Source organism: Mus pahari, chromosome 11, assembly GCF_900095145.1.
Source record: "Mus pahari chromosome 11, PAHARI_EIJ_v1.1, whole genome shotgun sequence".
Taxonomy (NCBI): Eukaryota; Metazoa; Chordata; class Mammalia; order Rodentia; family Muridae; genus Mus; species Mus pahari.
In genome coordinates, this window is record NC_034600.1 from 56,046,485 (window position 1) to 56,074,232 (window position 27,748).

The 27,748-nt window shown below is 39.9% G+C and overlaps 2 protein-coding genes across 2 annotated transcripts in view; both read left to right on the top strand.

Moving 5' to 3' along the window:
• The window catches only part of LOC110328899 (UDP-glucuronosyltransferase 3A2-like), a 15,097-nt gene extending 557 nt beyond the window's left edge, over nt 1-14,540 (top strand). The window contains 5 exon segments of the mRNA XM_029544079.1: nt 2,875-2,989; nt 5,168-5,699; nt 10,042-10,273; nt 12,387-12,606; nt 13,990-14,540. Coding sequence (XP_029399939.1) covers nt 2,875-2,989; nt 5,168-5,699; nt 10,042-10,273; nt 12,387-12,606; nt 13,990-14,266 — 1,376 coding nt within the window. The 3' untranslated portion in view covers nt 14,267-14,540.
• Nucleotides 14,541-17,108: 2,568 nt separating this feature from the next.
• Capsl (calcyphosine like) overlaps nt 17,109-27,748 on the top strand; it is a 23,197-nt gene continuing 12,557 nt past the window's right edge. Inside the window, exon 1 of the mRNA XM_021208740.2 lies at nt 17,109-17,368. Within this exon, the coding sequence (XP_021064399.2) occupies nt 17,156-17,368 (213 nt within the window). The 5' untranslated portion in view covers nt 17,109-17,155. The remainder of the gene's footprint in view (nt 17,369-27,748) is intronic.

Here is a 27,748-nt window from a genome sequence, read left to right on the forward strand (position 1 = left end):
CTTGTTCTTGTTCTTGTTCTTGTTCTTGTTCTTGTTCTTGTTCTTGTTCTTGTTCTTGTTCTTGTTCTTGTTCTTGTTCTTGTTCTTGTTCTTGTCCTTCCTCTTCCCACTACTCCTCCTCTCCCTCTCCCTTTTGTGGGGAAAAATAAATAGCGGTTAGTTCGGTGGTCTACAGTTGGGGGATCCAACCTACAGAATATGCCAATGCTGGTTGTCTCAGCTCCAGTTTGGGTCATGATAAAGTTAGTGTGAGCTGGACTGCAACTAGAATTCTTCCAATTATTCATGAGCTACCAACTTCTACTCTGGATAAGAGACCACAGTTAGAGTTTTAGACCATTCAGTGTGTCTAGAGCTAATGTTGAGTAAAGGATATAATTGTTTCCTCCCCCCCCCCCATTTGTAAATAAAACTTGTAGGCTTTTAGGAGGAAGACGATAGGCCGGTTAGCACTTCACAGCTCTGAGTTGTGTAATCTTTTCCTCAAAAACTTTGTTTTACCTTATCCAAGGACTCTGTGACTACAAATTAATTGGTGTCTCTGATTTGGTGATTATAGTTATTTATTTGATTTCTGTACTTGGAACTCTTTCTTCCCTCACAAGCAATAACATTTATTTTATCTGATAGAGGAAAACTAAAGCAAATTCAATTAATAGTTATCAAACTATGATAGGAAAGCATAACACAAATAAAAGGTGCCCTCACATTCATAAACATCATAGGCATATCAGGTATAACTTTTAATCTTGATTGTCAATGAGACTTACAGTTATTTTAAATGTCCTAGTATATTTTTCTTACTTAGTCACCTTACAGCCTACTCACTACCTCCCTCCTGGCTCCCCTTCTTTCCCTTTCTCCTCTGAGCTGGTGGGAGGCTCCTGGGTATTCCCCCTGAACTCCCCCACCATCCTGACACTTCAAGTCTCTGCAGGGCTAGGCACTTCCTCTCCCACTGAGGCCAGACAAGTCAGCTCAGCTGGTAGAACATATCCCACTTATATGTAACAGTTTTTGGGATAGCCCTTCATTCCAGTTGTTCAGGACTCACATGAAGGCCAAGCTGCACTTCTGCTACCTATGAGCAGGGAGGCCTAAGCCAGCCCTTGTAAGTTCTTTGGTTGGTGGTTCAGACTCTTGAGAACTCCAAGGTCTAGGTTACTTGACTCTGTGGGTCTCGTGGAGTTCCCATTCCCTTCAGAGCCCAAAATCCTTCCTCTTATTCTTCCACAAGAGTAGGTGTCTGAATCTGTCTGAGTCAGCTGCTAGGTGGAGCATCTCAGAGGACAACATGGTCCTGTCTGTAAGTGTAACAGAGTATATTTACTAGTATTAGAGATTGGTCCTTGCCCATGGGATGGGTCTCAAGCTGGGTCAATTATTAGTTCACCATTCCCTCAGTCTCTGCACCATTCCCTGTGTCTGCATTTTGGAAATCTTACATATATTGTTCTATTAGCTGTATATTAGCCTGTTCACTTACTTCTCTTTGAAAAATGTCATGATAAATTAGTATATGTCTTAGTTCCCTATGACTCAGACTACTGCAAATACTACTTTGAATTCACTATCCATTATAGTAATCATGCCAGCTTGGTTTTACTGATTAAATGCCACTGTTTGCTTCCAAAACATTAATGTCCAGTTCACTTACTTCATGCAATAGTACTCAGTACTTGTCACATGACTTCTTCACCTACAAAGATGAGCAACCCAGAGGTCATCCATAATCCCAATGTTTTGTTTATTATTTTAATAATTTATTAATTTTTGAGATCAGAATTACATCATTTTCCCCTTGAAAATATCATGCCTTCTGTTTTTCTGTGTGACATCCTGATATGTGAGCCACTATATGTGTGTGTGTGTGTGTGTGTGTGTGTGTGTGTGTGTGTGTGTGTGTGTGATTATTGAATATGCCTAATGGACTTCTCGACTGTATATGCCTGGCGAATGTCCTTGATACTGTGAGACATAGTTAATACTACAACTAAGAAGCCTGGTTCAGTTGGAGAGATCAAAGAAGCACGTAGCTAAACTATATGACCCAATGCCACATTCTGTCTCCAAATGCAAATTATTGAAGTTCCTGAGTGGAGTTCAGGTGAAGATTATTGTCTTGGCTAGGCTTTACTGCCTTGAAATTAAAATCATACCTAAAGCAGTGCATTTGGGGCCCTTTTTAGTGTTCTAGACAAGACACTGAAACTTAAAGGAGAAGCGGGACTTTAAAATGGTCATAAGGCAGGTTTCAGAGTGTAATGACGAACATTTTGAATAAATAAAATCTGCTTGTACTAAATGAAGTAGAAATTCATTTACTTCCAGTGTTTAGGAATCTTTGGAAGGTGAACTGTGATTCAAGGCCATTCAGAGTTTTGTAGTGAGTAAAATACCCTGTCAAGTAATTAGAAATTAATAAACCCTAAACTCTTTTCTATTGAGATTTTTAAGTTACAAGAGTGAATTTTTAAGGGGTGGGGGAAGGAGAAAGAGCTGAAACGTTGGAATCACAGATGTGAATGCAAACCACACTACTTAACTGTGTGCTCAGACTTGACTAGTATTCTACATAGTATGTCTCTGTTTTTTATCTATATAGGTGGAGAGGTTGGTAAGTGAAAATATGCACAAATTATAATATAGTAAATTTATGAGTCATTATAAAGTCTCAATAAATACTACTTAACTATGTAGTCAAATGAATGAAAAAGGACAACATCCTTTTGGGTGGATGGGTGGTATTTTAAAATCCCAATTTTCATAAATATGAAGCTAATGAAATAAATTATTTTGTATTATGATAATGTAAAACCTTATACTGTTATATATTATATATTCACATTTTAAACTAATCAGTATTTTTTTCAGGTTTAAACAAACAGAAAAAATCATACCAGGTAATTCACTGGGCACCACCTGAAGAGCAACGAAATAAAATTCAAAAACAATTTGAGCTCATTGTGAAAGAAGGCCTTCATGGCAGGTAATTTGCATAAAATCTTTGAACCAAAATGCCATGAACAAAGTCATACAAAAACAGATGAATGAGTTCAAGAGAAAAGGATGTTTGAATGGATGAGTGGATGGATGGGTTCATGGGTAGATGGATGGGTGGGTGGATGGATGGGTGGATGGGTGGGTGGATGATGGATGGATGGGTGGATGATGGATGAATGGGTGGGTAGATGGGTGGATGGATGGATGGGTGGATGGGTGGATGGATGGATAGGTGGATAGATGGGTGGATGGATAGATGGGTGGATGGATGGGTGGGTGGATAGGTGGATGGGTGGGTGGGTGAATAGGTGTGTGGATGGGTGAGTGGATAGGTGGATGGATGGGTTGGTGGATTGATGGATGGGTGGGTGGGTGGATGGGTGTGTGGATGGGTGGATGGATGGGCAGATGGATGGATGGATAGGTGGATAGATGGGTGGGTGTTTGGATGGGTGGGTGGGTGGATGGGTGGATGGGTGGGTGGGTGGATGGGTGTGTGGATGAGTGGGTACATGGGTGTGTAGATGGGTGGGTAGATGAGTGGGTGGATGGATGGGTGTGTGGAGGGGTGGGTAGATGGATGGATGGGTGGGTGGATGGATAGATGGATGGCAAAAAGGAATGCTAAAGTGTAAATGTTGGATGATGAATGTGGACATGCTATTGGTTCTATGAATGATGGAATGGAGGGATTAAAAAATTGATGCAGGGCAACAGAAGAATGGAAAAATATGACCAATCATTCAATCTGTGTTGTCTTTATTAATGAAGATGAATCTGTAGGAAGAGTGATTATATCTGTGTCTTTCTTACAAGACTTTATGTACAATTTTTATGTGTTATATATTCAAAGAATCTAAGATAGAAATTTCAACTTCTTATTTCAGAGAAATAAGGCATAATAACTGAAGATGGTGATTTTGTAAGAAAAATAATTTTTGATTTGGGCTATTGCTTAGGAAGTTCAAGGTAATGATACCACTATAAGCTGAGTTCAACTGAGAGTGTAAGAATGTTGGTGAGCAGCACCATGGTGAGATGTATGTTTGTGCTCATCAAGGAGGTAGGGTTACTTGTTTGATAATAATTTCTCAAGAAGTAACTTGGGGTGCCATGAGAACTATCTTAATCACTTAAGAAGGGCCCACAAACACCTTCCATTAGACTGTGTCTATTAAAGATTAAAACCTCTACATGGCCAACCTCCAGCTGAGTGAGGAACTTAAACCACCAAGTCCACATTGTGACTTGAAGTTCTCTGCACAAGAGGCAGAGATCTAAGTAATTCTAGGTTCTGACCTTGTGAGGGTTTTTGTTGTGAGATGCTGCACCATACTGTTTAGATACACATCCTCTCATCCCATCTTGAATCTGTGATCTCTACATAGCAGAAACTTTATTACGCTCTCTGTGCAGGAATTTTATCATCCATTTCTCTAGTTTATAGAAAAGGAATTTTTCAATACAGAGAATGATGTCAAGAATGTTTCAGAGTACAGTTCCTGGAAGAGTCATGACTGGGTGTGTTCAGAACTGCAGCATTATAAATTAAGAATAGTTATGTCAGCATGTCAGCATCCATTCTTACATAAAAATAAAGTTTAAATGAGTCTTGTAGTTCTTTTATATTTAATGGTTTAATTTGTAGGATAGGAAGAAGAAAATTCTATTTCTCAGATTTTTTTAAAATTCTAATATTATGGACGTTCCTTCTGTGAAGTAATTGATAAAATGTAAGATGCACAGGGCTTAAAAACAGTTGCTATCATCAGTGAGGAAATGGTCTCAAATTACACAGATCTGTGGGGAAATAATACAGTCACTTGATAACTTATATAAATGTGGTTTAAGGAGAAAAATCATATACTTGAATAATTTTACAGAGAACTCTGAACTGTCATGGTCAGTAATAGCAAATGAAGAGGGAACTATATTTACATTGATGGTGATGGGGTATTTAATAAGTGGGGAAAATGGAATGAGAGGAAATGGAAACATTTTAGAGGGTAGAAATATGAGGAACAGATTACCAGAGTTTTAGATAATCATTACTAAGTGTAGATATGTGGTTACAATAGTTACCTAAAATATTGTCCTGGTGCATACTAAAGAATAGTGTGAAATTAACAACTTCTACCATATTTTTTATACTTTCCTATTCCAGACAGGAATTCCAAGACATCTTAAAGCTATATGAGCACTATGGGACTTTATGCACTCACTTGCTAAGCAGAGATGACATCATGGATTCCTTAAGGAGTGAGAACTTTGACCTGTTGTATTTTGACGCAGTGGATCTCTGTTCTTTCCTGGTTGCTGAGAAGATTGGAAAACCATTTGTAGTTTTTCTTCCTATAACAGCTAACAGTATTGACTTAGGACTCCCAAGCCCCTTGTCTTACGTTCCCATGTACGGTTCTCTCCTGACTGACAAAATGGACTTCTGGGGCAGAGTAAAGAATTTTCTGATGAGTATTAATTTCTCCATGAGACAAAAGAAAATACATTCTCAGTTCGACAGCACCATCCAGGAGCATTTTGAAGAAGGCTCTCAGCCAGTTTTGTCTCAGCTTTTACAGAAAGCCTAGCTGTGGCTTCTTACTTCTGACTTTGCTTTAGAGTTTGCTCGACCCCTATTTCCCAATACTATTTATGTTGGAGGTTTACTGGACAAGCCTGTTAAGCCAATACCACAGGTGAGTTAAACCTTAGCTCTTGGTATGGGTTTCATGTAGAGGCCTTCATTGTTTTGGTAGTAGAGAAATCCTGGGTCTGAAGTAAGTCATACTTTATTGGGTTGTGGAAATAAACGATTAGTCTTGGCTTGGCCCTGGTATTGATGAATCCTCTTTTGCCATGCACTGGTTCTGAGATGGTTAGTATTAGCTCTTCATTTAAAGTTGACATTTTTATTGTAATTTGTCAGTTTGGATCTCACGCAGAGACCTCTAGGTCATAGGTTGAAATAGTTACCTGCCAGATGAGCCCCTGACAGAACTAAGTTGAAGCAGGGGACACAGTCAAGGGTCACATCTTCTTAAACTACAGTGCTGGAACTTGCTCAACTCCAAGGATAAGGACCTAATTATATGGCACAAAATCGGTGCTTCTTTTGCTTCCCTGGAGTCCTGGATTTGATGGAACATCTTTGCTAGTTACTGTTGATTGATAGCTGTCCTGGTGTCCAATAAGTGGTAACTTGGAGGACTTAAAGAATGAACAGAGAATTCTTTGAAAACGGATATAGCTGGGCAGAACTTAGCAGGAGTGGCACCAAGAACTGTGCTTGTTGTTTGCTGTCTCTAGACTATTGAGCCCTTGGTACTAGGGCTCATAATTGTAAGCTTTCAATGCTGCTCATGTAGTTTGAATTGACAAATATTTACACAGGACAATTTTAAAAGATAACAAAGAAGAATTAGTTAAGTTATAAGGCAAAAGTTGCACATTACAACTTTAAACAATAAGAATTACAAACAAATTCTACAAACATGATATCTTATCAAGGTATATGACCTAGTTGAATAGATAAATTAATAAGTACAAATTATATATATATATATATATATATATATATATATATATATATATATATATATATGTTTGTGTGTATGTATGTACACAAAAGTTAAGTCAAGAACAAATAGAAAATCTGAAGCTAGAATGTAGATTGTATCATTATCCAAAATCTTTCATTAAAAATAGGCCAATCCCTCAGTGGGAGAGAAAGTACCTAGCTTCTCAGAAACTTGAAGTGCCAGGGTTGGGGGATGCCCAGGGTCCCCACCTGCTTAGAGGAGAAGGAGAGGGGGAGGGGAGAAGGATTGTGGGAGGGGGGACTAGGAGGGGGCAGTGAGCAGGATGTAAAATGGATAAGTAAAAAGATAACTTTACAAAAAAATTAAAAAGAAAATTCATAGATGTTCAGTGAATTTTAAATTAATAAGTATCTTTGTATATAAAAATACAAAGAGAAAACAGTTAAAAAGGATTATTTGACTCTGAACCTGAAAAAGTACAGTGAATGAATCATTCTTTAAATTTTCAGAGAAGATAAAATAAAATATAGGAGATGATCTATTCTGATAAGAGATGTGAAATACAATACTTACTTGGTTTCTGCAAGGTGGATTTTAAGGAACTCATGGCACCCAAATCTGTAGGATTTGAGCTATCCAGAGGATGGAGATCAGCTTTAAAGGACACCCATTGGATTTGAGAAACAATGAGGCAGGATTTTGCCAAAAAGAGAGGGGATAAATTTATCAGTTATAGAAAGAATGTGAACCAAAATCATAAAGAAAGTGAAATTGAAAGGACACTGAGTTAGAACCACAGACATAGAAAGCTGAATTAATAGACTATGGCAAGGGAAGCGGGGAGGACTGGGGAGGATGATCAGGTGATGTAGAAACCCAAAGGGGATGAGTTCAGGGAAAGGAAGTATACCTGACTGGGAGGCAGCATCACAGCTGATATCATAGAACTAGTGAGGAACCAACCAGCCTGCCAAATGTTGAAACGAAAGCTCCCTGGGGCTAGGAAGCCATCCACTGGGGAGTAACCATGGGAAGACAAAATGTCCAGTAAATCTGACAGGGGGTGTTAGTAGGCCATATTAGTAAATAATTGTTGTACAGCAAGCATAAAATTGAATATTTAATTATATTCAATAAATAAAAAATATGCCAATCATTAGTTCTCAATTAACTAATTGTATAAAATTGGTTCGTATTAACAAAGATAAGTAATAAATATCTGATTAGGTTAATCAGTTGTTTTAAAGGTGCTGGCCTGAAAATGAATTAAAAATTAAATTCAAAATTTTAGACATTTAAAAACTGGTTTCCATTATGAACCAATAAATGCACCATTCACTCAGACCAATTCTTTTAAAGACAATTATAAAATATATGTTTGAAGTCTACCATCAGTCTATCACAGTTTTTGAACTTCCCTGTTTTTCTTATGTCATTACAAAAATTTTTAGTATATAAAAGTTAGGCTAGTGCTATGCAGATTAATTTTAAATTAAATGAAACGTTTAAGTAAAGGTTTATTCCTGTACTTTAAATCATTGAGAACTGGGCAGTGGTGGTGCATGCCTTTAATCCCAGCATTTGGGAGGCAGAGGCAGGTGGATTTCTGAGTTGGAGGCCAGCCTGGTTTACAGAGTGAGTTCCAGGACAGCCAGAGCTACTTAGAGAAACCCTGGCTTGAAAACCAAAACAAACAAACAAAAAAAAAAAAAAAAAAAAAAAAAAAAAGAAAGAAAGAAAAGAAAAGAAAGAAAAGAAAAGAAAAGAAAAAAAAATTGAGGAAATTTTGCAGGAATGAAGAGTTCCCAATACATTTGATGAAGTTACTATTACTTTATATTAAGCCTAGAAAACAAAACCAGAAGATAATAAATTATAGAAAACTGACTGTGTGAAAAATTTTGGTATGTATATTTCTACAATAAATATAAACTGATACAACTGATATTCAAAATAGTTCAGTGTTGCCTCAAATTGCTAAATGTAGAATTGCCATATCCAGTCAGTCTCCTCCTCACAACATGTCTTAAACAATTAAAAAAAAACAAGTGAAATCTTATGTATATATATTTACTTGTAAGGGTAATTCATCAGAGATCAAAAGTGAATCAAATCAGATGTTGACCAATGGATACATGAAAATTGCCTGATAAATGTTAATATTTTTCTTGTACAAAAAGTATGATGGTATATAATATAATGTGGATAAACTTCAAAATTATACACAAAGTAAAGTGGAAGACAAAAATGACATATGATGCATATTTCCATTTTTGTGTATAGTCTTAATAATATGCAAATATGGAGACATAATAATTATATTGGTGTATTTAGGGCTCAGGAAAGGAAGGCACGGAGAATGAATGCTTACTCAATAAGAGGCTTAGAAATTATATAGGACTAGTGATAACATAATGACTATACTAAATTAATGTATAGTTTTACTTTATAATACATATGTTTGCAATGTACAAATTTCACTTAAATAAGAACCCAACAGTGTGGACAATATACATCAACACCACACCAAGCTGAGGTTAGCCCTGATGGTCAGTGCTATAGAGACGTTTCCCTGTTTCTATTTTTATGTCATGGCTTCAAACAGTAAAACAGGAAGTGAAATATTAAAAAAATCAGTAAAATCAGAATATCATGGAATATTGAAGCAAAAATATGACAAGTGGTACATTTGACAAGATCTCCCCCTCCTGCTCATAATTCCTATGACACTAACATCATTTGTGGATTTCCAACTTATATTCAGGAAGATCAACCACTCCTCTTCTTTTTTTTCATCAAGAATTCCCATTGCATTAGCCAAAACACTAGCATCTCTACGTCTGCACGGAAAATTCTCAAATCTCCATTCCACACATAACCTTCAATGGAAGAGATGACGAGTCTGATGCCCTAGTTAAGATTTTAGTGAAGAAGGACATCCTCAACTGTCCAAACTCCCAATTGCATAAATATTGTTAGACATAGACATTCAGGATCTTGAACTTTTTCAGGTATGTTATGTAATAAGGACATCATCACATGAGTGAGATACATGATTTTGCCCCAGTCATTCTTAATCATTCAAAAACATATGTCAGACTGGGCATGGTAGCACATATCTTTAACCCCAGCACTTAGGAGGTAGAGGCAGATGGATATTTGTGAGTTTGAGGCCAGTCAGGGCTACATGATAGAAAAATCTGCTCCAATCAATCAACCAATCAATCAATCAACTATCAATCAATCAAACAATGAAAACCCAAAATATATGTTTATGTGAGAATATGTTGGTAAATCTCATAAAATGGCTCCTAATAAATCCAGACACCATAAGCATGGACATGACACAGCTGCACAGGGACTGTGAAATAATTTTATCATATAGAACACGAGCTCCTAAAGCATGGGTTTATTCAGGACCTGGCCTGCTTTCTCATCAACAGTGCCTTGGCCTTTACAAACCACCTCCTTTGCTGTCTTCTTTCTATGATTATTCTAGGACTTGGAGAATTTTATCTCTCAGTTTGAAGACTCTGGTTTTGTCCTTGTGGCCCTGGGCTCCATAGCAACCATGCATCAGACCACGGAAATTATTAAGGAGATGAACAGTGCCTTTTCTTACCTCCCTCAAGGGGTGCTATGGACATGTAAGGATTCTCATTGGCCCACAGATGTCAGATTGGCCCCAAATGTGAAAATAGTGGACTGGATTCCTCAGAATGACCTGTTGGGTAAGGATTGCCCAGCTCTGCCATCTTACTCCCATTTACATGTGTTGTGGACTCACCCAGTGTCTCCCTGGGCACTGATATTCACAGAGGAAGATTCTGTTCATAAAGATAAGTCTCCGGAAGGCAGGAAAGAAGCTAGATGGAGTTCTCAGGGAGCCAGGTTGCTTCAGACCAGGTATAGCAGCAATTTCTGTTTCCTGCCCAACTCAGCTAAGGTCTCAAGTCTCCAAAGAAACTTCTTCCTTGAACAGTATCTAAGCTGAATATAGTCATTTTAACCTGACCCTAGACCTGAGCCCTGCTTGTAGGTTTGCAGTGACTCTATAAATATGTGCATGGCATAAGCTTAGCATGAATCGGAGTGCAAACATTCAGACACAAATTACTTGTCTACAAGGGTTGAAAATGCAAATCTCCTTATTGAAGTCTGCAGGATTTAAGGACACAGGAATTTACCTGCATATTAACCCAAATAACCTCAGATATAATACTGAGACTTTGAGTCATTGGGCAAAAGGGGGTTCTTTATGTCTCAAATCCTTGTTCTTGTTTCTGTACTGCCATGTGAAGACCTGCCACTGCCATACTGACTGGATCAGAGTTTCGAAAAGATTATGGCTGAAAATTATTTGGGGAATTTTGGACAAAGATGCTCTTTAGTAAAACTGCAGCTACATGACAGGGGAAGGACTTACTTTCCAGGGAACACGAGTAGATTCCATGTGAAAGACATCTGAGATGAATTCTTTATAAACATCAATAATTTATTAGCTTGCTCTGAGCATGGAGCAATGGGGAAGCCCTGTAAATTCAGAAGTGAAAATCTACTGTGCCCATATTGAAAACTTCTCTCCAAATAGAGGAGGCAATACACAGAGGATACAGTTAGTGAGAAAGCAGATGTGCACAGCAAGAGAAAGCATGGATGAGACAACTAAAGAAATCATTGCCAGGGGAAATGGATGAGGGCAAGATCAGGGGACATGTCTGTCTTTGTCACTCTCCTCTGTAGCTGTCCCTGGCTTCTCAGTTCAGAGAAGTCAGATTCTGGACCAAAGTCAGAATCTATGTGATGAGTCAAGTGAACTTTGCAATCTGGAATATCCCCTTTTTCAATTTCTATTTTTTCATTTAATTAAAATATAATTGGATTATTTTCCTCACCCTTCATCTACTCTGCCCATATACCATCCCTCACCTACCTCCTCCTCAATTCACAGAGCCTTCTCTTCTCTAATTGTTCCAGCTACATATATGTACAAGTAAACATATAAACATAATTTGCTGTGTCTGGCCAGTGTTGCCTGCAAGTATATGTTTCTAGTGTTGACCATTTGCTTTTGAATAAAAACAATCAGGGGCTCATTCCTGGGGTAGTGGAGAAGCTAATTCTCCCTCTCTCAGCTGTTCATTGTCAGACTCTTTATGTAGTGATGGGTCCATGACCTCTCATGTATACTGGGATGCCAATTGATGCGGTTATTGTTGTTCAGGTTAGAAAGCTGTGCTGTTGAGATTTTTTTAAAAATGTTTTAATTATTTATTACATGTAAGTACACTGTAGCTATCTTCAGATGCTCCAGAACAGGGAAATTAGATCTACAGATGGTTGTGAGCCACCATGTAGATGCTGGGATTTGAACTCAGGACCTTCGGAAGAGCAGTCGTGCTCTTACCCACTGAGCCATCTCACCAGCCCGCTGTTGAGATTTTGAAGGTGTAATTTACCTATCAAAGTTACAAGGACTTCCTGACTCCTTGGGTCTTAGGATATTGCCATTCACTTATCTGGGATGTGTCTGGAGCCTTAAGTGCAGGAAATGTATTGTGGGTATATCAGTCAGAGCCAGAGACCCCACAGTCAGCTGTTCTATACATTTTGACTAGTGGTAGCTTTCTGGAATGGTCTCCCTGTGCTTCTGAAAGAAGATTCTTTGACAAGGAGCAAGAACTATGCTTTGGAATACACTTAGGAAACCACACTGGTTTAGGAAAGTGACATTCCTTTCAGGCAGTTTTGAGTTTCTACTGGTATTTCTTGGCTCTGCTGTTTTACCTGTTACCTGAACCTTTTTATACTGAAATCTTGGACCATCTTTCTCTTTTGCAACAGCTCACCCTAGCATCCGTCTGTTTGTCACCCATGGGGGGATGAACAGTTTAAATGAGGCCATCCAGCATGGAGTACCTATGGTGGGGATTCCCTTATTTGGAGACCAACCTGAAAACATGGTCCGAGTAGAAGCAAAGAACCTTGGTGTTTCTATTCAGCTCCAGACGCTCAAGGCAGAGTCATTTGCGCTCACCATGAAAGAAGTCATAGAAGACAAGAGGTATGCAGCTCTCTGGGTTGTGGTCCCATAGGCTAAAGGCAGGCCCGACAGAGGGATCTGTGTAGTCTGTTTTCCAGTGAAACCAGAATTTTGTGGGCCGTGTTAAAACACCTGCGTGAATCTTGAAGGTCCTGCCTTTCCTTTGCTGTTAATCCTAATTTTAAGTGAGGTGTAGAGAGTATGTTTCTACCTACTGTGGTGTGATGATTTCTTATCTACACAGTATCTTTCAGCTTATTTATGAGATACCTACAGACTTCCAACTGAGTCAGAAGAGGGTTGTCTCAGTTACTAATCTATTGTCAAGAGGTACCATGATCAAGGCAACAAAGAAAATAAAACATTTAACTGGGGGCTGGCTTACAGTTTCAGAGATTAGGGCTACGGGCCCAGTCAGGAGGGCATGGTACTTGAGCAGTAGCCTAGAGTTTACATTCTGCCCTGTAGGTAGGAGGCAGAAAAAGAGCATTTTGAAACCTTCTGTGGCAAACTTCCTCCAACAAAGTCACAGCTCTTAATCCTTTCTAAACAGACCACCAATTGGAAAATGAGCATTCAAATATATGAGCCTATGGGGGTCATTCTCATTCAAACTACAAGGGCCTTTTCATATTCTTAACATGGTTGGTCTCTCCTCCTAAGATCTTGTGATGCTACAAATAGGACCGTCTCTCAAATGTCTTCCTCTTAGGAGACCATATACTTAGCTAGGATTTTTTTTTTCTACCCTTGAATTCACTCATTGTATGTCACTTTCTCTTTGACGCTTGGAAAGATTTGCAACATCTCCGACAGGTGTGTCATTATTGTCTGCTCCACACTAGCACCTAGAAAGCATGTACCATGAAGAAGCCATTTCCACTCTGTTCCTAGGGCTCAAGACAAGTCTGTTATAAAGGAAGCTTTCATAAATCTAGCACAAGTGAGACATGAACAGGTGACCCACACATCACTTGCCCACCTAGCACAGTGATTTCACAACCAAACAGGAGTAAATACTCAGGTTTCAATGTCCTAATCACTTCATCAGATGTACATCCTGTCATATATTCCAACGTATTTAATGTGAGCTCACCTTCATCACCATAAGTGCAATCCTTCCAGACAGTCATTTTTTAAAAAATTCCCTTCAAGGGTTAATTTAGATCCTTTTTGTATAAGGATTTTATTTTTAGCATTTTATTAAAGGTTTAATTGGAACTCAGGTAGGTAGTGTCAAGGGTATGCCAAAAATTTTGTTCGATCCTGACCTATGGGTATGTCCTTTAAAAAAAAAATTCATGTGTATGTATGTATGTATGTATGTACGTACGTACGTATGTATGTATGTGTGCATGTATGTATATTACATTGGTAACACATTCTCTCTGTATCTGCCCATAGGTACAAGTCTGCAGCAATGGCTGCCAGAGCCATCAGGCGATCCCACCCCTTGACATCCACCCAGCGTCTAGTGGGCTGGATTGATCACATCCTACAAACCGGGGGAGGCGCACACCTCAAGCCCCATGTATTTCAACAGCCGTGGCATGTTCAGAACTTGCTGGATGTTCTGCTGTTTCTGTTGGGGCTCACTCTAGGCACCTTGTGGCTATTTAAGAAAGTGTTGAGATTGTTGCTAAAGTTCCTGGGTGGAACCTGGAAGGAAAAGGAGTCTTAATGTTAAGTTTGATCTGGGGTAGGATATTGGGAACTCTGACTCCTTAAAGGCTTTTCCCCACCTGGCACAAGGAACTTCCAGTTTCCTCTGGCCATGGTGGACTTCCAGTTGTCCTCAGTATTTCTGTCTTTTTCATAATACTTATATAATACACTGATTTCCTGGTGACTGCTCATTATCTGGTTCCCTCTGCTCTAATACAAATCTTCCTTTCCTGGACATTTCTTTTGTTTTCTTTTCTTTTCTTCCTTTCTTTCTTTCGTTCTTTTTTTTTTTTTTTTAAAGTTTCATTTATTATTATTATATGTGAGTACACTGTAGCTGTCCACACCAGAAGAGGGCATCAGATCTCGTTAAGGATGTTGTGAGCCACCATGTGGTTGCTGGGATTTGAACTCAGGACCTTTGGAAGGGCAGTCATTGCTCTTACCTGTTGAGCCATCTCACCGTGTTCTGACAGCTTCTTCATTCCTCTGGGAGGTCTCATTCTTCAATTGCTATTTCTCCTATCATTTGGGATAAAACCCCCACATATTTGACAAGTTCTTTTTACTCCTATACTTTTCTTTTCTCATAAGCTCTCCTCATAGTTCAGAATGCCTGCTCTGCTGCATTGCACTGTTCCCATTGGATGGGACCAGCCACTCTCAGGGTATAATATAAATCATTTTGTCGGACAATGGCAATGTGTGAATGAAAAATATTTTTTTTCTTGAGAGAAATCAATTGCATGGGCAGTTGAAAACTTGGGAGAAACCATTTTTGATAAAACTGTGATATGGAAGATTTATTTCTTGACATCTGAGAAATTAAAATCAGGAAATAAAAGAAACTACAGTTTATCCACTCATTGGAGTAATAGCCATGTAAAAAATGGAATAAACCAGAGATTTATAACTTGGTACAGAATGAAGTTCAATGTTGTTAACTAAAAAGATACAAAAAGAAGCAATAAATTTAGAATGCCCTATTTTTTCAATATGGTAGGAGTTAAAAAACGATGAACAATATGTGTTTATATAAAACATACACATGAGGAAACGCTGTGAGGGTTCATTTGCAGTGTATGATGAGGATATTACAGTTCAGATTACACTCAGCCTCTGGATATGTAGGTGTGCTAGTATTTTATATACAGAACATATTAAAATAGAAAAAAGAGTTGAATGTTAAAAAATAAAACATATATAGAAATGAGCATACTTCTCTTCAGCATTTTAATAACTATGAAAAACATAAAAATGAAAATCTATTATGACAGGTGAGAGAGTTTAATTTGGTTTTTAAATTTTCAGATGGAAAAGAAATATATTACAAATGACCTTGCAATGTACTATCTGTATTTCATAGTGGTGTAGATTATCATTTGAGAATGTATTACCTCGGCATAGGATTGAGAAAATGAGTAAATAATTTGGTAATGTTGAGAAGGTTTCATAGCTACTAAAAAGAGAATCAGAAATGGGGTTTGAAAAGAGCAATAGCATTACTGTATGGGCTTAAGAGCTGACCAAGAATTTATATTCTTATTTGATGAAGATAGGAAGAGCTCAACACAGAGGTACAGATAATAGATTTTTATAATCACAGTTAACCTGTTTATTCGCTAGATCTGAATATATATATATATATATATATATATATATATATATATATATATATATATATATATCAAACCCAGCAGTCTTTTATTAGCAAGGAGTGGGCCTAGATAACATATTCCAATCTCTAAATACGATTTCCCATGAGGAGGAACTATGGTGCCTTGGGAAACTGTGATTTGAAGAACCCATTTTCTGCACTCTAGTCCAGAGTGTTCTGTCTACCTGACTTCACTCACCCGAATCACATCCAACTTCTAGGCCCATCCTTTCTTCTGCTCAGGGCCAAACTATTGGCTCATGATACATCCTGGGAGAGGAGCATGATGAATTGTCTTCATCTATGTATCCACTGATGACCTCACCAGGCTCCAATGGATGATTCCAATCCAATGATTACACAGCCCACCTTAAACTAAATCGGACCAAAACAAGACCCAGAGGCATGAATCTGGAAGTGAGAAGCATACGCAATCCCCGCTCAAATCTGTACTGTCCCTTAATTTGTTAAATACCATGCCCTACTGGAAGGGGACCTGGAAAGAGACAAAGGGGAGAGCTTTGGAGCTGGTGATTGTTAATGTTGAATAAATCTTCTCATTTGATGTTTATGTCAAATTTCAGGAACTATACTGTTCATTTGAATGTTATTAAAAATCAACTACCACACTTGTCTGAGTAAAATGTGTAACAGAAAGTGGACCAGAGGCCTTTCTAGAAATTTCTGTTCCTAGTTCTTTGTTTGAATCCAGGGTAGATGGAGCCTGGGAGTGGGAGTGTGGTAGGTTACAGATACTCATTGTAGAAAATGTGGCTTAGATAATTCCCTCCCGAAGCAAACACCAAGGCTGCTTTTGCTCTGGCAAACATTTGCTAAGAACAAGTGTGGAGCGAATGGAGAATAAAGGGTAAAGTTACAGAAGCCAAAACACCGTGGGAAAAGGCGTCTTCTCAGTGTGTGCATGTAGAATAAAAACGAGGGCATTGCCTATAATTGCTGCTGCTTGCTCCTCAGGGTTGTGGTTTCCTGGTTCACCTGGCAATAAGCCACCAGGGAGTTCAGCCTTGTAGAGTCCGGAGGGAGCCGCCTGAAGCAAAGAAGGCAATTTATCAAGCATTTCCTTTTAAAACGTAGGATACCAGTTTCGATGCTGTTTTAGAAACCAAACAACTGCCAATAGAACTTCCTCCAACCATTTCTTCCAGAACAAACAGCTTGGGCTTTCACGGGCACTGGGATTTCCTAGGTAACGAGGAGTGTAAACTTGAGACTAGGCAGAACCAGCATATGAATGACAACGAGCTGAGCCAATCAGAGCATGACTTTGCTTCAGCGTTCCCAGGCCATCCAATTAGAACTGAAAGCCTTGAAAGGCTGGGACAGCAGTGGAAGACAGGTAAGAGGGAGACACAGGACCATGGGAGGAGATTAGAGTCCCCAGGTGCAGGAGTCCCGGGGTTTCGCCTTGAAGCAGCCTGTGGCTACAGACTAGCATTTCAGGTAATTAAATGCTTTCATTTATTTTATTAAACGGTCACCTTTTTTTTGTTTCATTTTAAGATGAGGATCTCTTATCTAAAAAGAAAAGTTTAAAGTCGGTGAGAATTCATGTCCTGAGGAAGCCATCCCTAGACTCAGTGCACAGAGAACACAGCTATTCCCCAGTTCTAGACTCTAGGAATAGATGCTTAGACAAAAATCAATTTCATTTAGCAAAGGCAAAAGAAATAACACTCTCAGAGTGCTGCCTCTTTGCTGGGTTATGGGATGAAAAGTTTCTTTGATGATTTTGCAGTAACTATCCCAATGTCCACAGATGAAACAGAGCTTAGAATTCTGTCTCCAACTCACAAAGTGATCAACAGATTTAGCATTATTCCTATTTATTCTGTGAGGTAAGTTTGTACTGATTATACCACATCCTGTGAATGGATGACAGATTCAGGATAAAAATTAGAGTTTTTAATTTAGTTTTTTTTTTTTTTTTGTGGTTACTTGAGAATTGTGTACATTAGTACTCTATTTAATATCCACTTCCCACTCTTCAAATTCATGGCCTCTTCTTTAATTCTCTCTCCTCTCCCCTTCTCTCTGTTTCACATGCGCACGCGCGCGCGCACACACACACACACACACACACACACACCACTAAGTGAGCTTATTTAGTGATGCCAATAAATACACGTGTGTAGGACTGACTGCTTCATGTGGTATAAGTTATCCAGAAAGTCCTCCCTATTGAAAATGGATTCTCCCTGTCTCAGCAGCCATCGATTGACCATAGCTCTTTTTTCTTACGATTAAAAAATAAAACAAAACCATTTCTTTGAGATTATAACTGTTTTATGCCCTCATCCCTTAGCCTCTCCAATCCTTCCCATATACCCTCTTTGCTTTGTTTAAAATTGCTCATGTGTTTATTGCACTAATATAGGTAGAATTTTGTATATAAACACAAATATTATGCTAGCTTTGAGTGTGCCATCTTATGTACACTATTATGCAGAAGAGACTACAGGACCACAGTACTGTGGAGTGTGTCCACAATTTTAAGCATCTTAGTGAACCTTTGGAAGGATTATGAATAAAAGCATGCTTTATGTCTCTTATCCAGACCAGCAACTGAGACATCTTTCTCTTTCAGTTCTATTAAGTCAGTATCATTTTAGTAATGGTTTCTATGGTGACAGTGGTCAAGGGAATGGTCAAATTTGTGATATGAAGGCATAGGTTCTTACCCTTAACAGAAAGAAAGGAGAAAGGAGGGTATGAGTGTGATCTCTGTGGGGATGAAGCAATTTTGACTCATCCTGGCACTACTACTTCTTATGCTGCCAGGGAATGTAAAAGGCACATGAAGTCAATGATGTACAGAGGGATGAAGAAAACATGGTTTAAAAACGATCCTTCATCATAGTAGGCAAACAGGATACAGATTTCAGTTTGGATAGCTCATGTTTTTCATTGGGATACCATGCTTCTAGAATGATTTATTTCTCCTCTGTTAGCAATGGAGCGCCTGTAGCTCTTAACCTAGGTTTCTTCAGAAATTTCCCACAAGCACATTGGCAAAAACTAGAAGCTTTGCGGAAAAGTGTTGACATGACAGTTACAAAACAGAGACTTGATTTTTAGTAATAATAAGGTGAGAAGGACCTTAAGGAATGTAAACCCCTTCTATCCGTCTGGAATGTAACTTCATTATTCTAGGTAGCAAGTTCTTTTCAGACCTCTTATCTTTATTTCTCCCTCTCAAACACCTTGCTACCACAAAAAAGCTCCTTAGCTTATTAATAGCTTCATATATGGAAAAGCAAATTTCAATTAACTTGTTTTTTTTTTCTTATGTGAACAGATGATAGTTATAGTCAAAGCTCTTTCAGTGAAGAGACACCATGACCATGGTCCCTCTTATAAAAGAAAACTTTGATCTGGGCTTGGCTTACAGTTCAGAGGGTTAGTCCATTGTCATCATGGTGAGAAGCGTGGAGAAGCACAGGCCAACACGTTACTGGAGGGGGACTTGAGAGTTCTCCATCCAGATCTGCAGGCAGCAGGAAAAGAGACACACTAGGCCCGAATTTAGCATCTGAAACCCCATAACCCAACCCCAGTGACACATTCCCTCCAACAAGGCCACACCTCCTAATAGTGCCACTCCCTATTAACCCATGGGGACCATTTTCAGTCCAACCAGTACCAAATCTATTCCAGTTTAATACTACAGCATTATATTAAGGGCTGATATATAAGAATAAGGAAAAATGGAGGGTCTAGTTTTTGCTCCAAGGACTTTACAACCTATATGGACATGTAGTGCAATGCGGACGCTATCTCGTGTTGGACAGAGAGATTCATAGTGCATCACAAAATGTTTCAGAGTGGGAACAGCGATTGTGGGAGGTCTCACCAAAGTGAAGGATGGGTAGTAATTTCTCTCGGCCAAGGAGAGATGTTCCTGAAATGTGACTTTACATACAAAGACAAAAAGATTATATCATTTCTCCCTATCCTTTCTTCCTTCAAAACATTCCCATATATCTCTCCTTGCTCGCTTTCAAATTCATGGCCTTTATTTTCCATTAATTGTTGCTATGTCTATCTGTGTTCCTCTCCCAGTCTCCTCTTTTGCAATGGTCTCTGCGCCTTAGGTACAGGAGTTGTGTCATATAGATACATCCACTGGGACCGTGCCTCACAACTCCGCATTTTGATTGGTTGCTTTCTTCTGTCTGTTGCCAAGAAGAGTTTCCTTCACGAGGCATACAGACTGTGCTGACTTGTGGGTAGGGTGCAAGGACAAATATTTAGTGTGTTGTTAGGGATTGTGCTGGCTTAGTGAGGTGGTGGTTGTTGGTACTCCTCCAAGATCCATGACATCACCAGCCCTGGATAGTTGGTTAGGCTTCCAGTGTCAGGAATTATTTTCCTTTTGTTGAACAGGCAGATCTTCAATTAGACAGTGGTTGGTTGCTGCCAAGGTGATCATGCCACTACCACGGAGGGGTGCTGCTTACGGGCTTGTTCATCATGGCTTGCTCAACCTGCTTTTTTATAAAACCCAGGACCATTGGCCCAGGGATGGCACCAGATAGTGGTATTTTCCCAGACCCACCAGTGGCATAAATAATGACATAGAGGCTTTTTAATTTTTTAAAGCTTCAGCCTTCTAGCTAGAGCAGCCTCCTAGCCAGCTATCTAGCTTAACCCAACTAATCCTGGTACTGTAGCCCACCATGTGGTTCTACCTCTCTGCTCAGCTCTGGACTGTCTGTTCACCACCTTGTCTTCTGACGAATCTCTTGCATCTCATTTCTTCTCCCAGCATCCATCCATCTCTCTCTGTCTCCCTCGCTGAAACTTTTGACCTCGATAATTTCTTTTATCCCTTTAATTTTTAAAAACTAAAACTATATTCTACTGACATTTTTAAATAAAGGTTTTATTGTTTTTTATTCTGAGCTGACAGGCAAATGTGTACGTACGTGTGTCTACATATAAAATAATTAAGAGAATTTAGAGAGGCAGTTTTCTGTGTTGCAGAGACAAGCAGGTACTCAATGACGGGATCATTGTAAATTGCCCGGTGACTATGTGAAATGCCACAGGATGTTTTTGGTATTCCCTTGAGAGTCACTTTATTCCTGATAGCCTGGGAAGGTTTTCTCGGGTGTTTTAGGCACCCAGCATCTAGTTCTCCTTCTAGTCTGAGGATGCTTGTTCCCCATCTTTTATATTTTGCACAAGTGAAAGGCAATCGAATAAACTTTCCTAAGCAGTGTGACTTAGAAGGTGTGCTCTGAGAGCAGGGCAGTCCTCAGTTGGGGGAGGAGGTGGCAGTGTGTCACTCCCTTGGGAAATGTTCCCTCCGTGGCTACACGCCACTGGCTGTCAAGAGGAAGGCCAGTCTCCTCCAGGAGCCTATGGCATTACCTGATTGGCTAGGCATGCTTTGTTCAAATTTTTGGTCTTAGAGTTTATATGCTAACATTCTGTGGAGACTACAAGGGTTCCTTGTTGACAAAACGGTATTTTTTAAAATGTGATAATGTGTATGTGACTATAGTTAAAGTCTTGTCTTGCTCTCAAACCCTTGAACATTAATTTTCTTATTTTGTAAAATGGGGTTAACTATGTTTCCACTACTATATATAACTGTATATTGAAAATGCTAAGATTTAGTATCAGGATATACTTTGTACCAAAAACTCCTCTCCTTTTCCTCCTCCTCCTCCTCCTCCTCCTCCTCCTCTTCTTCCACTAATTTATTTCAGTTGGGAACATGATGAGTGTCTTGGCATGCTTGTGGAACACAAAGGAACACTTGTTAGGACTGTCTTTTTTTTCTTTACCATGTGAGTCCCAGATTGAATTTAGGTTGCCAGTCTTGGTGGCAAGCAGCTTTACCCATGCAGCCACCTCACTGGCCTCAGATTAGAATTAAAACGAAACAAGAGAACAACCCTGTTTCTAATAGACTGGTTGAGAATTATCTGCAAAACAGTTTTGTCGATAGCAGGTGACCTTGATATAGTTTTTAAATGCTAAATCATGTTTCCTGTTGCTCTTATTTTTGTCTTTTACAAATCTTTCTTCATAAACCCAACAAAAACCACTCCAGGCTTTGTGTCATAAAGTCTTTGATGCAACTCTTTATCTTTGAAGGCCCGGCAGGAAGGTAGGCATAGGTCCTGTATAAACAGGTTTGTACACTGCCTTCCAATAAATCCTCAATGACAGAAATAGGTGAAGGGTCAGATTTGGTGTCCAAGCATTGTCTGTTCTTGGGTGAAAATCATTTTTGGTTATGTTTGTGTGAACCCAGAGTATCTTGTTATGGGTTGATCAGAGATTCACCACGACCATGAATACATTTTAAGGAGTAAGAGGCTTTATGAAATACCAGGCAAGACCATGGATACTGTCCAGGAACATGCTAGAAACTCAAGATGCTCAGAGTATGACTCGGACATAATATTATTAACACATGGTTTATAGAAGAAAACACACACACACAAAGTTACAAGGCTTTTGGGGGTCAAATTAGCTCACATCCTACAGTGCCTAACTTTTACAACAGACATTCTACAGATGTCTCAGTTATCTCCAGCCAGCAAACAATATTTACAATAGTAAAAATGGCAGTTAGTTCCCGGGACCCATTGTCTTGCAAGAACAATAGAGGCAATAAAATTTATGACGATGGGCAGTTTCTTAAGATTAGCTCAACTATTCTGGGGAAGTCATCTATCTTAGATCAGTTCATTGACAAACCAGCAGCTTCCAAGCTGAAACAAATTTCTTATGGATTCTTTAAGTACAAATTGTGAACATGTTATTCACTATCAAAATCTCAGCTTTAGAACATGGAACAGCATATGGTTTGAAAAAACAGTGGTTGGAAAGTGTGAGGTCATTGCTGTGGTAAATTCTGAATTTAGTCATCACCAAAAAGAAACAAATTTCTTATGGATTCTTTAAGTACAAATTGTGAACATGTTATTCACTATCAAAATCTCAGCTTTAGAACATGGAACAGCATATGGTTTGAAAAAACAGTGGTTGGAAAGTGTGAGGTCATTGCTGTGGTAAATTCTGAATTTAGTCATCACCAAATAGGTCCTCCCCATGCCTGTACAATTCTCAGATTATAGACCAGTGGTTCTAAATGCTGTCCTTCCTAATGCTCTCACTGTTATCCCGTTGCTACTTCATAATTGTAAATTTCATACTGTTATGCATAGTAATTCAAATATCTGATATACAGGATATTTGATATGTGACCCTCTGGGGGGGGGGTCGGGACCCAGAGGTTGAGAACCACTGTTGAAGACAGTGCTGAGGAATGAGTTCTTCTAAGAGCTGCAGTAGTCTCATTTTCTGAAAGAATTGCTTCTTCTGCCAGCAGTGGCAGAAACTGTAGGCAGCCAGTTCAATCCCAAAGGCTCCTTTTGATGAACAGAAACTTGGTGTGGGAGTTGGGGTGAAGTGCTCAGCCCCAAATCAGGATTTTCAGTCCATAGTAGAAGTTACATGGATTTTTCTGGAAGGCACTTATGAGGGGCTTGACTTAGATGGTCAATGTCCCTTGAGCGTTCCTGTTGCTTGGAGTGTGGAAGTAGTTACTGATGTTGCTTCTACTATTATGGACTTTTAGAGCACTTTGAGTATAGAAGTGACTAGTATCTTGGGACGACAGTGATTGATCAGACTGCTTCTAGACTTTTATACATTGAGGGAGTTCAATGTCTTACTCTCTGCTGTGAATAGTGTTATGCCAGCAATCCGTCCAGATATACCAACCTCTAAAATGTTGTATGATGACATTCGATCTCTATCTATTAATAATTTTCCATTTTCTGGAAGTATCCATTATGGGTACAAAAAAACTCATTTGATGTGTGAATGTCTCTATATTGAATCTTTTATAGACAGATGGTTCCCAGAGAAACACTATACACAATTGCACAAGTGACTTAGTGTTTTAGGTGAGTAATGGCCACAAAGGCATACATGCTAACTGGGGCTGTGGCTCTTCCTGCATTTAAAAATGTTGAGGAAAATCTTTGTCCTTGAAGTGGATTTGAAACCACTGCCTGAGACCTAATCTTCAATTTTTCCTCTGGAAAAATGTTGCCTTCTGGTTCACGTTAGCATAGCGTTGAAACCAGGGAGTTTGGAAACATTTGTTTTGTTTTTCCTTTCTCTAGGCTCCATTAATTGGTTTACTGGCTTGTGTACAAATCTGTCGAGGTTTATGTTCACCTTGGATAAAAGTTACATATATTCTCACTTTGTTTCTTTAAGAGTTTTCATCTGTCAGGCTGATTAGATGCAGAATAGGTTGCAAGCTATGTTCTGATCAAAACCCCTGAGACTCGAAGCCAGTCCAGGAGGAAAGAGAGAGATGGTGGAGGAACAACAATGAGAACGTTCTGCTCAGGCTTCCTCAACACTGCCTGGCAGTCCCAAAGGAGCTCACTGGGACAGGATCTGAGTGCAACCTCTGTGTTTGACGAAGTCTGGATTTTCACTTCAAGTGTAAGTCACAGGAGCCCTCAAATGGCATGCTGCGCAGACTTCTTTCTCTCCCATGGTCAAAAATCTTAAAGAGGCCAATGTGTAACATTCTGTTTAGAGAAGAGGTTTATAAAGGAGCAGTACCCAACCCACCCCTGTCTCACAGTCTGTATAGCTGTTTTACCCAGAATCTCCATCAATATCTAGAATCAGCTTAAATAAAGTCACTGTGGGAATAAGTATTTGCCATACAGTTATGTCAAACAAGAATACTTTGGGTGCAAACTTCAGAAGATCTGACCATCAACGGATTAAACAAGCAATACAAATCATGCTACAGTACCCTGGAGTCAGGCAGTTGTGGACATTGGTGTAGCAGCTCTATGATATTAGTGTAATAAGGTGTTATAGATATGAGCCCCCATCTCTACCCTATTATATGAAAGGAAGAGAGGTACACGGAGTGACGGTGAATCAAGTTTCCAGTGTCAACAAAATCAGTTGTAGTTCAAACTGCAGAGTTGAAACTTTCCCTAAGAATGCAAAGGTCACCGAGTGTTTCCTACATTGCTACTGGGTAGCACAGGCTAGATATTCAATAAGCATGTTGAGTGCAGGATGAAGACCAAGGTGAGACAAGGGAGGTGCACGGCACAAGACTTAAGGAGATAGATACTCATTGCCTCTCTTCTTAAGGGTGAATAAATGTAGGGTTGATTTTTGTGGTCTTGAAAATGGAGTGACTCCTTCCACAGTGTGCTCCAGGCCCTATATACTCCTTAGACATTACTTCCTGTCCTTGCATTAGCAGTCCTCAGCCCAGTTGAATGAATTAAAAAAATAATAAAAATAAAATAAAGTTATGAAGTAGATATTTTATAATGGTGACTGTGCTGGCAAGTTTTGTGTCCAGTTAACACAAGCTAGAGTCTGTTTAGAAGAAGGAAGCTCAGTTGAGAAAATGCATTCACTTGATTGGCCCATGAGCAAGGTCGTGGTGCATTTTCTTGATTGATGGTTGGTACTCTGGGCAGCGCCATCCTTGGACTGGTGGTCCTAGGTGTCATATGAAAGTAGGCTGAGCAAGCCATAAAGAGCAAGCCAAAGCAACACTCCGTCATGGCCTCTGCATCAGTTTCCATCTCCAGGTTCCTGCCCTGTTTTAATTTCTGCCCTGACTTCCCTCAGCGATGGGCTGTGCTGTGGGTGAAAAGACAATTTTTTCCCCCCATTGCTTTGGCCATGGTGTTTTTCTCACAGCCATAGAGACCCTGAGACAATGATAACTTAGACATATTTTTCAAATATGTTACATCACAAACATGAAGAGTAGTACTTAATTTTCACCCTGGTATTAATAGAAAAGAATAAAGAATAGACTTCTGAAGAATATAGAGTTCATAGCACCACACTGAAATAACAGTCACTGAACTTTAGCACATTGCTCTTGACCTTCCATCCTCTAGAACTCTAGGAAATAAATTTATTTCTTTGTAAATTATCCAGTCTGTGGTATTTTACTAGGGGGGAGGGAAGGGAAAGAGAGAGGAAGAAACCAGTAGCAGATATAAGGAGGACACTATAGAATAGGTCTTAGAGCAAGCATTGGGCCTAGACTGTCAGAAGGAGAGATGCTTTTAAGCTGTTACCTCTGACCTCAGCTTGAGCCATTTGCTAAACCTGAGACCCTATCAGAGTGACTGAAAGGACAAACTTGTACTGAGAAGCCAGCCTGCCGACATGTGACATGAATGTGTAGGCTATAGACACCCAGAGGGCAGCCTCTTTCCACGCTATGTAGCAAGGGGAAGTGGAGCACATCTGGAAACCAGTTCGTCTCCACAAGCTTCAGGTGGCTCAAGACACCCAGAGGTCCACCAGCCAAGTGCCTTCCCGCAGTGGAGCCACTGTGATATGCGAGTATGTAGTGGAGAGATGGGGGATGTATTGGCTGGTTTTGTATGTCAANTTGACATAAGCTGGAGTTATCACAGAGAAAGGAACCTCCCTTGAGGAAATGCCTCCTTGAGATCCATGAATCTCTATGAGATTCTCAATTAGTGATCAAAGGTGGGAGGTCCCCTAGTGGGTGGTGCCATCCCTGGGCTTGTAGTCCTGGGTTCTATAACAAAGTAAGCTGAACAAGCCAGGGGAAGCAGGCCAGTAAAAAGCATCTCTCCACGGCCTCTGCATCAGCTCTTGCCTCCAAGTTCCTACCCCGAGTGAGGTCCTTTGGTGATGAACAGCAATGTGGAAGTGTAAGCCGAATAAACCCTTTCCTCCCCAACTTGCTTCTTGGTCATGATGGTTTGTGCAGGGTTACAAACCCTGACTAAGACAGAAGAGAAAGAGAAGGAGACAGTTTGAGCATCATGAAGAGAGGCAGAACTGATGACTCCAGGGTGGAGAGAAGTAGTCTGATTTAAATGGTTAGCCCTGCCACCAGAGGCCATGGTGAAGTCCCAGCCTGTGCTGCCACTGAGGGCCATGTCTGGGTCCATGGTCATGCAGCAGCAGGGGTCTGCATAGATGTCTGTGGCTCACATTATCACTGAAGACCATGCAGACAATCCTTGTCGAGGTTGCCCCCCTGAGACCATATTGAGGTCCAAGGGCTGAGCAGACTTGCCTTGTCCCCCACTGGCTGTGGCACTCTGGGGAACTGGTATGAATGAGCTGGCCCAGAGGTCATGAAAGTGGGAGATCTGGCCTTGCCCCTTGCCAGCTGAGGTGCTGGGTAAGCCACACAGGGCAGTGCTGGAGAGCTCACCTTCACATGTTGGTCTAGATCTAAAGCTGCAGGTTCTCCATGACACAGGGCAACAACAGGATATCTGCTTGAGTTACCTCTGTCCCAGGCTGACCTTGAACTCAGGAATTGGCCTGCATTTGTATCTGCCTGACTTTGTATCTTTCTGCCAAGCCAGTTCATAGTGCAGCTGCCTCTATTCCTTTAGATCCATGAAGTCCCTAATACAATTGATATTGCATCCTTACATTTTTTGCATAATTGAAAAATTATATCCATTTCAAATAATATATATATTAAGGGCTGTCCTGAAGATCCCGGCTTTTACCATTTTGCTGACACATTAGCCACACCTTCATCTTCTGGACTTCTGCTGTCTCTAATTACCATGAAGTCATTAACCTTAACTGGAAGGACATTCCTTGAAGAACCCTGAAAACAGTGTACAAACAAGCCTTATGCTCTTGGCAGCCATGGACACTTGTGGAGGCCCAAGTATACTCGCCCTGTCCCAGGGGCAGGAGCAATGTCATTCTGTCCTCACCAAGACCATGGGGTCCCCAGGGGGAGAGAGAAGGGAAGGTGGAGGGAGGGAGGAAAGAGGGAGGAGG